The sequence below is a fragment of the Microchirus variegatus genome (assembly GCF_963457635.1).
Source record: "Microchirus variegatus genome assembly, chromosome: 7".
NCBI classification, from domain to species: Eukaryota; Metazoa; Chordata; class Actinopteri; order Pleuronectiformes; family Soleidae; genus Microchirus; species Microchirus variegatus.
Window position 1 is genome coordinate 25,283,123 of NC_139808.1, and position 17,324 is coordinate 25,300,446.

The 17,324-nt window shown below is 39.1% G+C and overlaps 1 protein-coding gene across 1 annotated transcript in view; it reads left to right on the forward strand.

The window, feature by feature from the left end:
- Positions 1-2,891: 2,891 nt before the first annotated feature.
- rad18 (RAD18 E3 ubiquitin protein ligase) overlaps positions 2,892-17,324 on the forward strand; it is a gene marked incomplete at both ends in the record, with an annotated part of 29,819 nt that continues 15,386 nt past the window's right edge. Inside the window, 9 exons of the mRNA XM_083892004.1 lie at positions 2,892-2,942; positions 3,534-3,612; positions 6,281-6,342; positions 6,483-6,553; positions 11,574-11,998; positions 12,437-12,536; positions 14,679-14,866; positions 15,943-16,013; positions 16,204-16,264. Coding sequence (XP_083748130.1) covers positions 2,892-2,942; positions 3,534-3,612; positions 6,281-6,342; positions 6,483-6,553; positions 11,574-11,998; positions 12,437-12,536; positions 14,679-14,866; positions 15,943-16,013; positions 16,204-16,264 — 1,108 coding nt within the window. The remainder of the gene's footprint in view (positions 2,943-3,533; positions 3,613-6,280; positions 6,343-6,482; positions 6,554-11,573; positions 11,999-12,436; positions 12,537-14,678; positions 14,867-15,942; positions 16,014-16,203; positions 16,265-17,324) is intronic.

The window sequence follows — 17,324 nt, forward strand, 5'->3', positions numbered from 1 at the left end:
CCCCGTGACCCTCCTGTGGAAGATAAAGTGGTAGAAAATGGACGGACGGATGGAAAAAAATCACAAGGAAGTGACTGCTTTTTGTGACATTTCTGTGATAAATGCCAAACCAAATGTGGTCTCATCCTGCTGCAGGTGAATCTTCGTCTCCGTACGGCATAGTAATGCAATGCAGCAGCATGTAGAGACGGACAGAGTCATTAATGCTTGGGAAACACTGGGAAATGATTTAACAGAGACCAGAGGCTCTGGGGGTGGCATTGTCCAAACCACCAGCAAAAAAAAAAAAAAAAAAAAAATCTAATTATCCCACAAAATGCCTCTAGACATTCATGTGAGTGAATAATCACATTCAAGCAGACATGTGACGCGGGTCCAACACAAACACATTTGCATGATAACGTATTATTGACTTGTTTCCACCTTTTCGACTTCTGCGGTTTATGAACGCTCGTAAAGAACAGGCAACATGCGTCCGTATCATTATTACTTTTTTTTAAAAATGGATAAATCTAAAGATAAATCTTCTTATGTAACTGAATCCTTTGCGAGGCAGTGACCGAGTGTCTCCTCTGACCGCCCTTCATCCCACACTGGTCTTCCAATGCCCAGACTAATCTATTTCTAATTAAGTTATCTGTGTTTAAATAAGGCACTGGTTTGTTTTCATTAATAACATTAATCACATTTTGAGTAATACAAGCTTTGTTTTATAAAAAACGCTATTATAAACACAAACGCTTATGTTCCCTCCGTCGGTTCCATATTTTTTAAAACCTAAGTGAAAACACGGCATGTCGGTGATGTTTAGGTTCTCTTGGTGGCCTTTTTTTTTTTTTTACTCCAACAGGCTGGAAATTCTCCTTTCACTGATCAGCACAGGCTGAACTGTGGATGTGGTCTATAGCAGCACTCAGTGCCTCTTTAATGACACATGAACAGCGATGTTGAGGACTGTAATTGCCGCAGGCCACAAGCTGTCAGCCGGCGCGCGTCAGCTCTTTGGAAATCAAATGAAATCAGAAATGTCTGTGCACAGATGCAGCATCTTAGACCTGATACATCAGTGCTGTGATCATTTCATCTCTGCTCTCATTAACTGTCACATGCACTTTGTACCCTCGTCCGAAACATGCTCCGATTTGTGTTGCGCCGAAGCTGAAAAACACAAATGGACGGTAAAACTCCGCCATTAGCAGAAGCCATTTTAACCATGTACAGTATGTCATGCAGGGACACTGAGGTGAAGAACTGGCAACTTCTGATTGTTTATAATAAGTTGGTCTGTGAAATCTGTCGTTTTTTCAAACTTTGTCTTGTAATTACCACAATTTTTTAAACTCAGACTACCCCTCCTCGACAGCTCACCATCATCATCTCATCAAAGGTGCATTATAAATGCATTAAAAAAAATAATATTTTGCAGACTGCAAATCATGTTTATGTTTTGAAATCATGTTTTGGCATGTGGCGCCACCTACCGCCGTCTACCAATCATTGCAGTCAGTAGAGTCTCAGCTGCCGAGCAACCACGGGTTGCCAATTGCGTCAGAAAACGAAACCTAAAAGACCTCGGTATTTTGAATTTGAATGTAGTAACCGTTTTTGGCCACATTCTTACATATGGCACCTTTAAGTGCAGTAGTGCAGATTAACCCTTTAAGGTACCACTCAACCATTTGGTCGACCACGCTAAGTCACTATATCTCATTGAAAAATGCATCAAGCTGAACTCACTAACACTAAATTATTGTGACTTGTTCTGAATGTTGCACTTGAATGTATTATGCAAACCGGGTTTATTATGAACAGACATCTCAACCGTTTGGTAGAGGCCTGTATCTAAAATACTGTAGGGTCCAATTAAAAAAAAAAAAAAAAAAAAATATATATATTTATATATTGATTGTTGTTTTTGTTATCATAAGTAAATAAAATAAAATTTAAAAAAATTAAAAGAACCCCATTATTGCACTATATAAAGGCAACTGAGTGTTTAGTTTGCTCAGTGATGAGTTTGAGACCTCTGATATGGAGATATTTTGATGCCTGACTGCTATCAGATTAATATGAGACATCGTAGCCACTTTTAAAATCAGCTTTTTAAAGCTCTTACTCTCCTTTTTTCGGGGTAAATGTGGCCAAAGGTCGATCGGAAGCAGGTAAAAGAAACCTTTTAAAATTTTAATAAAGCTTACAATTGGCTTATATTTTTCCAGGTTGCTAAACATTATGATTATTCCACTTCGGCCAAAATGTGGAGAGATTCTGCAGTAAGTATACCAATAATAACTACGACTAAAAAAAAGTTAAAGCAGGTATTTTCCAATGGTAAGCTTAATTGGGACTGGTTATAGCAAAATGTTCTACTCTATCTTGCTAGTTTGCGTGCTAGTTAGCTTGCGAGTTACCAATCCGATATCTATCTATCTATCTATCTATCTATCTATCTATCTATCTATCTATCTATCTATCTATCTATCTATCTATCTATCTATCTATCTATCTATCTATCTATCTATCTAAACTTTATTTGAAACAGTCCAAAAACTGACAAAAACAACACATACAATCAGCAGTATTCAAATCAGTGGTGCTTAAATAAGGGACAATACAATAAAGAAGAAGAAGAAGAAGAAGAACACAAACTAAAGATAAACATTTTTTTTTTTTATATAAGGGCTCTCTATTTTTAACAGACTTTATTGTTTTTTTTATAACACATAATACAGAGCAGCATATCCGCTAGCTAGCTACGTCGGCGGAAGTCGACAGTGACATAACATCCGGTATAGTCTCGAGCGGGAATACGCCGGGGGCTTCAGTCACTACAAACACGAATCTTTGGGATTTTGTTATAAAGCAATAACGCGTTGTTTTGATCAGTCAACATGGCCTTTCAGGTCGAAGCGGACTTACCAGCTGGTCTCGAGTGTCTGAAAGTAAGCGTTATATCATGCTAACGAACTGACTGAAACCCGGTTTGAGTTGTGTGTTGTTGCTAACGTAGTAGCTGTGCGTTCACGTAACCCGAACACGTAAACGAAAGTATTGGCTAAAACATACAAGTGACATATGCCTAATGTGTAATGTGTGTAAACGCATTTACCTTATGACATATCTTCTCGTTATTGAGTGAGTGCACGACAGTTTGAGAGGAGAAGGTTTAAAGGAAAGAGAAGACGCCGTGGTTATGTCACCTGCAAATCAAAACAAAGAACGTCCTCTTGAGTGGAACGAGTGTCGTAGCCTACAGACGTTTAGCTTCATTTTTCATTTGTCAAATATTGTTCTACTTCTATGAATATTTTTGAAAAGTTGAACAACTGTGTCAGTCATCTCAGTTTAACCGGAACATTGTTTGTCATTGTTTATAGTCTGTGTATTTGCTGTCAGGCTTCCAACCTAGTAATGTAGACAGATAACATCATTTTAAGGGGAACCTCATTTTGCTATTTCATGATTTGCATAAATAGTTGACACTTGTTTTCGTAGTAATTTGAGAAGTGACTTCTTCTTTTTCTCGCCTACAGAATTTCGACAGTCTGCTTCGGTGCCCAATCTGCTTCGATCACTTGGATATTTCAATGATGACAAAATGCTCTCACAACTGTAAGTGACGATAGTAAAATGATTTGATTATGCAAACGGCTTGGTTCAAATATTGATACAATGCATAGTGTGTTAAGGCAAATTATAGCATCAAAACAATACAGTTTGTATAAGATAATGTGATGATGTGATCACACAAAGGCAAACTTAAGACAAAAGTTAACATTTATTCATTCAAAACAAATAAAATCTTACTTACTGTACAAAAAATTACTTGCATAAATAAAAGCTTAGACTAGCTGCCTTTTTCTCCCAGAAGATACAACAATAAACTGTACACAAACAACACAAACTGGTGTTTTGTGTGGTTTTTCGAAATAGACATTTATTTTTGAAGTTTATGAATTGTGGATGGTTAGAATCGCAATTACTATGTGAATCTATTTTTTTCCCCCCACCCCTAATATAAAAGCTGGCCCTGTCAGAATTATTGGCATGCTGAATTTCTAGCACGTAATTCAAAATATCCTCAGAAATAAAAACGACCAAGGCTTCTGAGCAAAAGAGAAAAATAATAATAATAATAATTCATTTTAGACACTCTATATGTCCCTGTGATGGACTGGCGAACTGTCCTGGGTGTCACCCTGCCTATCGCCCTATGTCAGCTGAGGTTGGCACAGCTCATGTGAAGAATAAAGCGGTAGAAAATGGTTCTCCAGTTGCGTCCCATGGTCCAAAAACGTGCACAGGTTAATTGGACACAAGTTGACCATAGATGAGAGTGAATAGTTGTTCATGTCTGTGTGATTGTGATTGTCTGGGGTATACCTTGCCTTTGGCCCTATGTCAGCTGGGATTGGCTCCACAGGCTGCACGACCGTCATGAGGAGGAATGAGTGATAGAATATTACTGCATACTCGAGCCAATTCATCAATTTTTTTTACCGCTTTATCCTCCACATGAGGGTCATGGGGGGAGCTGTACCAGTCTCCGCTGACATAGGGCGATAGACGGGGTATACACCCTGGACAGTTCGTGTCCATCGCAGGGCCACATATAGAGACAAACCATTCACTCTCATATTCACACCTACAGTCAATTTAGAGTGTCCAATTTACCTAATCCAAATATTGCTTGTTTTTGGACTGTGGGAGGAAGCCAGAGAACCTGGAGAAAACCCACACACACATGGGGAGAACATGCAAACTCCATGCAGAAAGGCCCCTTTTCTTGTGACCCTCATGTGGAGGATAAAGTGGTAGATGATGGCTTTTATTTGTTGGTGCCTTTCTGGGCACTCAAGGTCACCTTTATATACAAATTCAAACATAAAATTATAATAATAAAAGACAATAAAATAAGAACTGGCATGATATTAATAATGCAAAAGAATCCTCTCGGGCCTATCAGCCAGCAGCTCCTCTCCGCCTCTGATTGCATTCTATTCATTCCAGTCTTTTTTTGTAATGTGAGATTTCAGCTCACCAAACGTTTTAAAAATAAGTTTTAGGGTCAGGAGTCCAGATCCAGTTTGAAACAGTTAACGCCTTAATTTTCATGGCTTTGTGCTTCTGGGTGTGTGCTTTTCATCATGGGAAGACCTCAAACTTGGCATTCTGACACGAGGGAACACATTTCACTTAAAATTCCCTTGGCAGTCTTCTGATTTCATCGTCCTTTTAACACATTTCAATGGAACCCCTAACATCATGATTGAACCTTTAAAAGAGCTCGATTTTTGGAGCTTCTCTTCATCACAATTTGTCATTCCTATAAATAAAGTGACACAGTACTTCCCCAAAGAGCTGTACTTCACTTTACTCTCTACATAGCACAGTATTAATATAGTATTCTCTTCAAAAAGAGATTAAAATTAAAATTATAATGGCTTAAATTATAATGTCTTGTTTTGTTGACATGATTCCATCAAGTAATACAGTTTGGCTCAGTTCACTACGTCCACAATTCCCACTGTCAAATGTTGTAAAGGTACCAAAATATCAAAATAACAGTATTTGGCACCCCTCCATTGAGGCACCAAATACAATGGTCCGACTCCTCCAGGGTGGAGTTTGAAAAATCTGTGTTGTTTTTCCATGCAAACGGCAGCTTTCTCTCAAACAAAGCCAAAGGGTCTTTTTTTTCACGCCGCCACGTGCCAAAAAGGAAGAGCACAAAACTCTCGATGTCCTTGAGTAACTGTGTCACCTCATTCTTCTTCCTGATGGAATTTGTTGGCAGGCTACACCGAGTTGTGCCGGTATGACGTCATGCTGTTTACTTAAGTGACGCAGCTATCACACACACACACACACACACACCCACCCTGCGGTGGGAATTGTCAGATCTGGTTCCACACCGCACAGTGGCGAGCTGAACTACACTTTACGACTCACCACGGTGGTTTAAGTGTGGAACTTTATTACCTGAGTAAAGAGACGAGTGCAGGCCTGATAATCCAAGATCCTGCTGCTGCCTCCATGATACTAATCTTTGAGTTCAAGTTGAATCAGATTAATCTCAAATGGATGCAAATATTCATTCGTCAGTTCATGTCTAAGGCTCAGTGTAGACTTAGTGTGTCTCATCTTTAGCTCTTTGTGTTATACTGTATATGAGAGCACTATGCACATGTGTGAATTAAATGGGAGAATTGTTTTAGAAATCCGCATAGAAACTTCTTGTTCAACGTATTGAATTGCTTTTCCATTTCCTTTTTTACAGTTTGCTCTTTATGCATCAGAAAATTTCTCTCCTACAAGTTACAGTGTCCAGTTTGCAACTCAGTAAGTGAATTACGAATATAACTTTAATCCATAACGACACTATTTGCATACTCATTAGAGACCATAACCTCAGTATGGTTGTCACACCCTGTGCAATTAACTAACCAATTTGATTAAATATTGCTTCTTCCTATTCACAGGATTTAACCGAACAAGATCTAAGAAACAACCGCGTATTGGATGAACTAGTCGCTAACTTTCAAGCTGCAAGGTAAGAACACAATGTAGTTTATTACAGGTAAAGGCAGTAAATGTCTGATAAGTATCAGGCCTCTGTGCACCTGTTCTTTTTCACTTATAAGTACAATTATTTGACTCAATAATAAAAATGCTATATATATATATATTGCAGTCGGACTAAGCTGTAAAACATTTTTTATCAATATTGCCCTCATTTGTGCTCATAAATAAGCCGGAAAAACACAGGTATGTGAAAGTGTGTTATCGCTGAGATCCCCGGCTTTATTGGCTCTGTTACTTATCAAGTGCTAACAAGTGATTAAGACTATTTTATAAAGCTTTTTTTATTATGTTTACTTTTAATCATTTTGCTTGTACAGTAAAGACTCGACGCATAGTGGAAATGGCAACTCAGGAAATAAGACACGATCCCATAAAGAGCCCTGTAGCATGAACAGTGGCGTACCACCACCGTTCAAGCACCTGCCCCCCCCCCCCGCGTATCACTGTATCATCATGTTTTCTAAGAATCGAAGACAACATTTGTCTTCAGTTCTTAGAAAACATGATGCTTGTTTGTTTAAAGTCACTATAGCAGTTATATTTAATATGACTGCTATAGTGACTTTAAACAATCCCATTGTTATTGTCAGGATTACGTGACGTCCACGAGGTAAACCATTTCAGTTTGTTTCAATTTACCACACACGTAATAATTATCCTCTGGTAATCTGACTGGGATTTATGGATTTTGTGTAAATAAAATGGGGATTGAATTGAAGGTTTTCCATGTATTGCTCTCGTGTGACTGTGGAGTAGCTTTAGGGCGGATATTTTTTCATTACAGTAGGATGGAGATGGCAGTTTCCAGAGGAAATTTCTTTGTACTGTACTTTAAGTTCAAGGTTTGCTTCATTGACATTTATCACAATGAAGGAAAAGCACTCTCTGGTATTGATTATCCTGTTAACAGTAGCACTCTAGCGACGTGGATGGAGCGACGTGTACAGTCGTGATTGCTTGCCGTGTCTTGAGCAGCCTGATGGATGTTAAGCCTCTTTGACACTGAAATAAACGAGTGTACCCAGCGTTTGTGAAACACGGTGAACCCAGTTAAAACGGGCAATTAACTCCATTCCCATCGGCAGTGGTTGATCTTCTCTGAAGAGTTGTTTTCCACCACCTCTGCATCCATAAAAACAAAGAAATCATTAAAAACCGAATCGTTTTGGTTTGTGGACAACACAAGACATTCGAGAACATCGTCATTTCCTGGTTTGACATTAGCATTATCTGACATTTTATGGACCAAAAGATTAATTGATTAATCGTGAATATAATCCACAGATTAATCGATTATGAAAAGAATCGTCATATGCAGCTCTACCCAAACATTTATGGCTAACAGCCAGAATGCGCATTTGACAAATTTTGCCAAATGCTCACATTTGCACCATGTTTTGCTTCAGGTTTGGTCAGAATAAACCCAATTTATATGAAAAATACACGGTTAGCATCATTTAAATCATCGTCAGACAGATAACGATGATTTAAATAGTGCTTTTCTAGTCTTGATGGCCATTCAAAGTGGCTTTACGCTACGGTTTTGTCATTCATACACTGGGACGCATCGGCGCTGGGAATCAAACCTAAATTCTTCCATTTCAAAGACAACTAGATCTACCACTGAGTGTGTGTCTGCCAACCTTCATGCTTCCTCTGTGGCACAGTGACTGTATAAAGATAACAACAACAAGTATGTTACTCCTCTTATATCCGAAATAACGGATACCTAACGACCAGGTAAACAGAGTTTTGGGTGGTCTGCGTCGGAAGGTACAGTTTTGTAAAGAATGAAAGAGAATGAAAAACAACTCTACTGAATGAGCTCTGTTCTCTGGTGTTTTTCTCTTCGTTAGAGACTATTGTGTCAGAACCCCCCCCCCCCCAAAGAAAGCCTTCAAATCAAATCAGAATTGCTTCTTCAGTGTCTGGGTGGATGTTGATATAATTTCAGACGTAAGGTCAACGTCAAACCGAGACCTTCTGATTGCCATCACTGTTGTAAATAGCATCTGCTTCTGCCTGTGTCTTTTAATTTCCTGTTGTCTACCAGTGCGTGTGTGTGTGTGTGAGTGAAAAAAATGGGATTCATAAAGTGTTGTTACGTTACAATAGACTTGTACCAAACAGTTGAGTTTTATGAGTTTCTTTTACGTGAAATTAAAATGAAACGGTGTTTATAGACGTCACAGCGCGGTGATTACAGACGGCTCTACATTGCACTCGTAGTTAATTCTGTTCAAACAGAGGCTTAAAACTGTGTACATTTACTACGTAGTGTTGGTTCATCTTTCGGTTGCTAGTACAGTCGTAGTCAAAACAATCTCTGTTCATTCCCTCGTAAGGTCCTTCAATGGTTAATGTCGTTTTGTAAAAACTTGACTTTTGAAGCTCCCATAGACCGTAAGTTCCAATTAACGCTGTTTTTTGTGCCATTACCTCCTCCTGCTCCGGGCACTAGTCCAAGCACATCTGGTTGCGTACATTGAACCGTAGAAGAAGAAGAATAACGTTCCGTTGTGGAGGTGTTTCACTTGGGACAGTGTCTTCTGACTCTGGGTCCGACTCCGGGTCAAAGTCGTAAAAGGGACTGCGACTGCGGAGTCGTGACGAAACCATTTTTAAACATTGTTAAAACAATGTTTTGATAATGAGGAGCAGTGTATCCACCGCTCCAGAAGGGGGAGCTGGGCTTCTGAGAGCTGACGTGCTAATTACATCACTTCCAGGCACTGGCCAATCACAAGACAGTTGGGAAAGCTTTTGTTGGCCGACCAATCACAACACAGTCTTTCTGGGGGGGCTGCTGTTGAGAGCTTCAGTGAGGAGAGATTTCTATCGACTCGTTTGCAGCAACTAGGAGGTTTTTGACCATAAAAACAAGTTAATGTATGTAAGTAGACCTCCAAACCTCATATATGTGCAATAGGACCTCCTCTATGGCTGCTTTAAAGACCCGGCGGGTTCAAGCCCTGGTTGGAACAAGCACATTTCTGCATGGAGTTTGCATGCTCTCCCCATGTGTGTGTGAGGTTTTTATGGGTTCTCCTACTTCTTCTATCGGCACAGTTTGGCACAGCTCACCCCCACGACCCTCATGTGGTGGATAAATCGGTAGAAAATGGATGTATACATGGACTTTTAAAGAGTGACCTCACCTGACATTCTTATTGTGGCGTCACGCCGCATTTGTTGATGTGTAAAAAAACATCGGTTTGTAGTCAAACGCAAACGTCTATTCCACTTGAATTCTCTTGTAAACTCCCAACAAAGACCAGGTCCATTAATTATGAATGGTGGCGACTCTCCTTCCTGCTGCTGAATAATGGATTGCGGATACAGTCCGATTGAACAGTTGTTTGTGTTTGGGAAAAATCACATCCCTTTTCCTCTGAAACCGCCTTTCATGCCGTGCCAGCCAAAGCACATTTACAATTCAACGTGTGAAGAAATTGATTCTTAGTCTTATTTTTTCATTATAATTTCTTTTAAATATGATCGCCGACACAGTAGGTGACACAGTTGCCACATCGTGTTGCCATTGTTCTTAAACGAACTATTTACCAAGTACATTTTACTTGGCGTACTAAATAAGTTCAGCACCCGATGTGTTTATTTTGCCGGCGTATCGATGGCAACCGCCAGTCAACTACAGAAGCATTAAGAAGCAGCAGTATTATTCTACTGAAGTGATGGACCAAAATGGGTTTGCTCAAATGAGGCGGAAAATATTCCGGCTAATAAAAATGTATGTGTGTTAGAGGTCAGCCGATATGGATTCTTCTGTGGCTGCTGCTGATCATGCAAATCCTCGCAGCTGATGGATGATCTATGATAACATTATTATTTTGTCCATGTTTTTGGATGAGTTTCCTTCTTGAGTTTTTTGGATGAGTTTTTGATTTTTTTTTACAGTTTAATAATAACGTCTCAAAATCACTCTGCACTTCTTTATTTTAAATAAAAATAGAAATATAATACATAAATGAAACATGAAATTCATGGAATAGGTAATGAAAAACTATCTTTGTCAAATGAACTTTTGCACTTTATCACGTGCCTGGGAAGAAGAAGAAGAAGAAGAGCAAATACATGGATTTGCTCTTCTTATAAGCACAAATAAGTTTTAAATATGGAAAGGAGAACATCACACACCTCATTTGTTCCACTTTTATTACCAACTAATGGCCTTGCAGCAGTTTGTTTGTCCTCCACGTTTCCAGGATTGAGGCCAAAGCGTTTACTTTCTTTTTTCTCATTCAGTAGAAGAAGACGACAACCGTAATAAGTGAGCAGGTGTATTTTAATGCCAAAGCGCTCGATTTACTACCGCGCTGTATTTGTTGGCACAAGCTAGTTTTCTTCTTTTTAATGGGCTCAAGATGTTTTTATTAAGAGGTTTGATCTGTTCAGTTATTTCACTACTTGTATACATCTATGTTGTCGACCAGTTTCATGCAACTCTATATATAATTTATATATGTATGTGTATATATGTGTATGTATATGTACATATTTGTTTATGTGCATATATATGTGTATGTATATATATATTTGTGTATGTGTATATGTATGTGTATATACATGTACATATGTGCATATATCTGTACATATGTGCATATATGTGTATGTATATGTGTGCATATATGTGTGCATATATGTGTGCATTTGTTTATATATGTGTGCATATGTGCCCCTATATGTGTATATATATGCATATATTTATACATACATATTTATTTATTTATATATATATATATATATATATATATATATATATATATATATATATATATATATATATATATATATATATATATATATACGTATGTATGTATATATATTTATATATATATATATATATATATACGTATGTATACGTATGTATACTTAAAATCAACATAAAATGACTGCCTGGATGTGAGATTCATAAGCTGAGGGCAGAGTTTCATTCACAATTTCTTTCTTCCCCTCTCTTTTCTTTGAAGGCGGCAGCTGTCAAAAGTACACTTTGACTCCCCTCCAATATCGCCCAAAACCCCGGCCTCAGCTGTCAAATGTAAAACACCCAGATCCAAGGGCCAGAAGTGTAGCACCTCCGATCTGAGTCACTTTTTCCAAAAGAGGACCAAAACATCGCCGGCTTCACAAAACCAACACGAGGCATCCGTCTCTCGGTGCTCGGAGCAGGGAAAAATGTGCACAGCACGCACCCGCTCTGCTAATGACTCTGACCTACATTTAGCACATACTTCAGCTCCACTGGCTGTGAAGGAAGAGCCCATGGATGTCCAGGTCCAGGGGCTGGTGTCGGTCAAACAGGAAGACGCAGTCTCACGTAGAAGTATCAGCACGGGCGTTGAGATGCCGCGCTCTTCGGCGCCATCCCATGATGCACAGCCTGTAATTAAAGGTGAAAAATATTCTCCTCGGCACACAGCATGATCCATCCTCTGTTCAAATGAATATTTAAATCACAGCGTCAAGCTCCTTAGGCACTTTAACGTGACGCATGAAGTGGTGGTAGTGAGTCGAAGTTGAGTTTGAATTTTAAATATTCAACACACTTAGACGAAGTGTATTATACCTACAGTGGGTTTGCTGGTTTTCAATCCCGTGTTTTCATCCCCGCTCCACCAGTAATGTCTGGTGTGGACCTTTTCTCAGAGAACAAATAATGAAATTGTGGGATTCACTCGAGATGTTTCCTCGTCACTTGAAGTGATTCTCTTGATTTCGTCCGTCTCTCGATTTGGTGCAGTTTGATTGTGATGTGTGTGTTTTGACCTGTATGACCACATCTTTGGAACAAGCTGCTAATAATCAAGTCTTCTTGTGTGATCTTGTGCAGTGGAGTGCCCCGTGTGTTCGGTCGGTGTGTCACAGCAGTTTATCAACAAGCATCTGGACACGTGTCTTTCCAGTGGAGAGAAGAAGGAAAGCTTGAGAAGGTAAAAAACTAACAAACAAACAAACACCTGTTTGGAAATAGAACTCCTGACATTTGCACTGACCTACTGTGTCCAAATCCACTCTGTGTGTTAATTTATAATCTAATTTATGTATTTTTTTTATTGCTGCTGGTCTCTTTAAAAGACATATTGCACATAGTCTTAAGTGCTAGTGCATTAAGGCCATGCTCCATGCCCTCACACACGGTTGGATAATGAGTATTCTTTATCATCCAAATTAACCCTTTAACACCGAGTGTATCTCAGACAACACGTTTGCATTATCGTAATTACGTAACAGTTTGTGCTATCGCAAAAATTCCAACGGTTTCTGAAAGCCGAGAAGTTGCGCGTCAAAGTCAACGTGAGGTTATTACAGTAATTTCACTCGCTCTATTGCAGGAAGCTGGCGAATCAGCGTCTTTGTGGCCTGTTTTTGCACATTGAGACTCAAAAATATAGGCTTCATATTTCAAATTTAACATGCAAAATGCTAAAAGTTGTTTTTTTTCCTGAATAAAACTTTTTTTTTTTTTTTCATTTTAAATTTTAACTATTTTAAACTGGCAGGTATTGAAGGTTGTTCTGGAAAATGGGGTGAATCTGCGTCATTGTCACCAGAGGGGAAATAATTGGTGCATAGTTTGCATTTTTTGGCCTGTTCACTCAAACAAATATTATTTTAAATGTGTCTTATACGGTTCATATGTCAAATTTAATACGTCAAATCTAAAACTAGTGTTTTTTCTGAATAAAACTTTTCATTTTTCTTACTCACAGGACATTTTTTGGTTAAATTAAGCCCAAAAGCCCAGATGGACATTTTGAGGGGGAGGTGTTAAAGGGTTAAATGGCACCATATCTCATTTTGTGCACTCAAGCTCAATCGGGTTCCTTTAAGGTCCTGAGACTCGAGGTCTTCCATCTCCTCATAATGTGGTCAAATGCGACACTGAGACCAGTTCTCTGCGTTGGTGACATCAACTGTAGTAAAAGGACAGACTGATGTTGGCTCCACACAGTCTGATGTCTTTCTGTTTTTGGCTTAGAACCGAAAACATCTAAAGTGCACAGTATTTTATGTACACAACTTTTTAACCAAAGGTCTTCAAAATACATTCTTATCATTTTGCTTGTCTGTTCATTCCACTACCTTTTATTTTTAAAAATGTGTGTTTTTGTTGGATAAAGTAGGGGAGGATGATCACGCAATCAAGCCACAATCAGCCAATGTTTCTCTTAAATGTCTGAATGCCTATAATTATTACAAATCTTTCTGTGACATAATTTGAGTTCACTGTGAGTGGCCTCTGAAACTTTTTGTTTTGATTAATAATCGCTCAGGTGAAATTATGAGGTTTGTGATTTGAGAGGGCATAATATTTGTTCAACAGTGGAAAAAAAAAATCCAATCTGGTGCAGATCTCAATGTCATAATGATGAATTGCAGATGTTTTAATACCCTTAAATGTAGCCCAGTCTGCAAACAAACAAACAAACGAGAACATTGATATGAAAGACAAATCGTACAGTACGGTCGATATGGTCACATTCGCGTCGCTGTCCTCTGCTGTTACCGTTAAAGGTGAAGTAAGTAGTTTATTGTGCCATCTAGAGGAGAGGCTGAAATTTACAACAAAGAACTGCTCCTCTGCTCACCCCCTCCCTTCCCTGAGCGCTACGGTATCCTCAGCCGGTCAAATGTCGTCCTCGTCGTCTTTCTCCGTGTCATCAGATGAGGTTTGTGAGGCAAGGGAGAGGGCGAGCTACCGCGGCCGTAGCAGAAAAAGCGGAGAGAGTGGAGGCGGGACTTCCGCTACAAGTAAAGCGACGCTTGATTTGTTCTCTCGCGTTTGTCCTTACAGGCTCCAGTAGAAACATGGCGTCTCGCTGCTAACAGTGGCAATGCAACCGCGGCCCGCGACCATGTTATTTCACATGACTTTTTGAAACACAACGAAAATGAAACAAAAACTATTATACAGCGACTCGACAATGCAGGAGCACATAATATGTATAAAAAAGTTAATTTTGGGTTATATAAACCCATAAATATTACACAGTGTCCCTTTAAGCACACGATCAACTATCAAAAAACAAATTACCGTGATAAACTTTTAACTCAAGTCTCGTCTGTTGCAGCTCGCTCAGTAAGGCGAGGCGTCCAATGGGCAAACTGGTCTACAACCTCCTCTCCACAGTGGAGCTGAAGCGGCGGCTGAAGGAGAGCTTCCTCTCAGTGCAGGGCTCTCGAGATCAGATGATCAAAAGATACAAGGAGTTTGTCCACGTTTACAATGCTCAGTGTGATGCTCTAATCCCTAAATCAGGTAAGGACACTTTATTATAACCACCAAGTTGAGTAATTACGTTGACAAATGTTTACACAAGCCTGAAAATGAACAACCTGACCATTAACGTTGAATTTGAAGTTATTTTTCCACTCTTAACAAATGGACATAATACAGAGAGTAGAGTGAAAATGACAGAGTGTCTCACAGGTGAACCAGGGTCTCAGAGGCTCGTGGAAGGAGATACGGTATAAGTAAGGAAATGGGGTAAAACAATTAGTCAATATTAGGGTCAGTAGTGTGTAAAATGTGTGAAAAGCTGATAAAATTAAAATAGCGGAGCTCCAGGGTTTGGGCGCGGGAGATGGTGGTCTTTGCGGCCGAAGTCCCGGTGTTGAGCTCCATAAAGTAGAGAAAAAATGACAAAATGTCGACCCATACCATGAGTTGAGTAATTAAATCGACAAATCGTTAGCCTAATAGCATAATTGCCTAAGTCATTATTTTGGTAATTGTGATATCTGCCTAATACCATCATACAATCCTACCAATGTGCTTGCTAAAAAAATATTTTTTTCTTGTTTTCCGAAAACGTTCAAATATGACTTGGGCAGCTATGCTATTAGGCTAATGAAATGTTTACAAAAGCCTGGAAATGAACAACCTGACCATTAACGTTTAGATCTCTCCACTCGCACTGATTGAGCTCTGAATTAAAATTTGAGGACAAATGTTATTTTTCCACTCTTTTCCACTCAAATGGACATAATACAGTCAGTCATTTACGTTCATCGTTATCCCGTTAATATACACTAGTGCTGCGACTGACAGTTATTTTCAGTGATTCATCTTTCGTTTACTTTCTTGATAAGTCGAGTAAAGGTTTTGTCCCTAAAATGTCAGAAAATGTTAAAGTGTTTCTCAAACCTGGAAATTGTGATGTTCTCGAACGTCTCGTTCATCATCAGTTTTGATGATTTCTTTATGTGGAGCAAAGAAACCAGAAAATATTCACAGTTGTGAACTAGAATCAACCCTAAATTGTTTATTTATCGATTAACAATGGATTAATTGATTAAATTAATTGACTAAATGATTCTATCCTTCGTCAACAGCTGAAGATATTGCCAAAGAGGTGGAGGCCAATGAGAAGAGCAGGAACCAACTACAGGGGAAAGCCAAACCTGTAAGCACTAACTTTATCTTTCTTTAAATTAAGAGTTCCCTCCTGTATTTATAGTTCGTGGCTGTGGTGGTGTTACTGCATTTTTACTGTCCATATATTGCATTTAGTTGAGAAATATTACTGTAACATGCAGTTGAAAGTTAGCTTTTTTTTGTCATTGACAAAATTATTTCATTCAAACTTCTTGCAGGTCATGGTTTTCACGAAGAAGCAGACGGAAAAGGAAATTGAGGAGATACACTCAAATTATAGTAAGTGATTTTTGTTTTGGGGATGTTTTCACTACACTTTTTCACACACACACACACACACACACACACACACACACACACACACACACACACACACACACACACACACACACACACACACACACACACACACACACACACCATATATGTACATGTTGGATGAGACTGTGTCCTTAACAGTTGACATTTATATACAAATACTTTATTTAAACCTAGCAAAGATATCCTGCCATAAATGTATTCCTATAGTTCAATATTCCTCGACAGAGCAGGTTAATTTTCTGATTGAACACAGTAAAAAAAGTGTTGAATCGTCAAATAAAGTGCGTGTGTGTCCGACTTCCTGTCCACAGTAAATACAGTTGGATGGATCTCACTCGTGCGGCAGGATTGTGCTTGTATTCAGGCTTCGAGGCTTTTGTTCATATTCACACGGAAGCGTCACGAAACCTAATCAAACAGACATTATTATTATTATTTCCCTTTCTTTCCCCGTCTCGGTTCATTCTGTCCCTGTGATTATGTCTGGAATGTGTTGCTGCACAACTTCCACTCTTGGCATATTTACTACAGAAGACGGGAGATATTTCCTGAAACTATGCAGAGTTTACGGGGGGAAACGGCAAAGAAAAAGATCGTTTACGTTTCGTGCCGTTTCCGTCTGGACGCGGCCACGGTCTCGCCCTATTGTTTATCGCTCATCTTCGCCGTGGTGTGTGATGAGGAACAGCATGTGGCGAGAAGGGGAGGGGCTTAGTGAGTGAGTGAGAGAGTAGAGCAAGAAGCCGGTTCAGAGATGCTTTTCTGAGAAGAGAAAACATTGCACGTCCATCGCGATGACGATGCAATGCAAACGATGCAAATGGTGTATTTGTCTTAGTGCTGTGCACTGTCAATCCTCTGGACTCTCACTGTGTCCAAAACTTAAGTTTTGTTCTTCTGTAAAATGCCTGAATGCTGTTGTGTGTACAAGCACAGATCAGAAAATGCATTAAAACCCATCAGTCGGAGAGAGAAACACAAAATGGCTGTTTTTTGAGAGATAAACCATTTTGCTCCA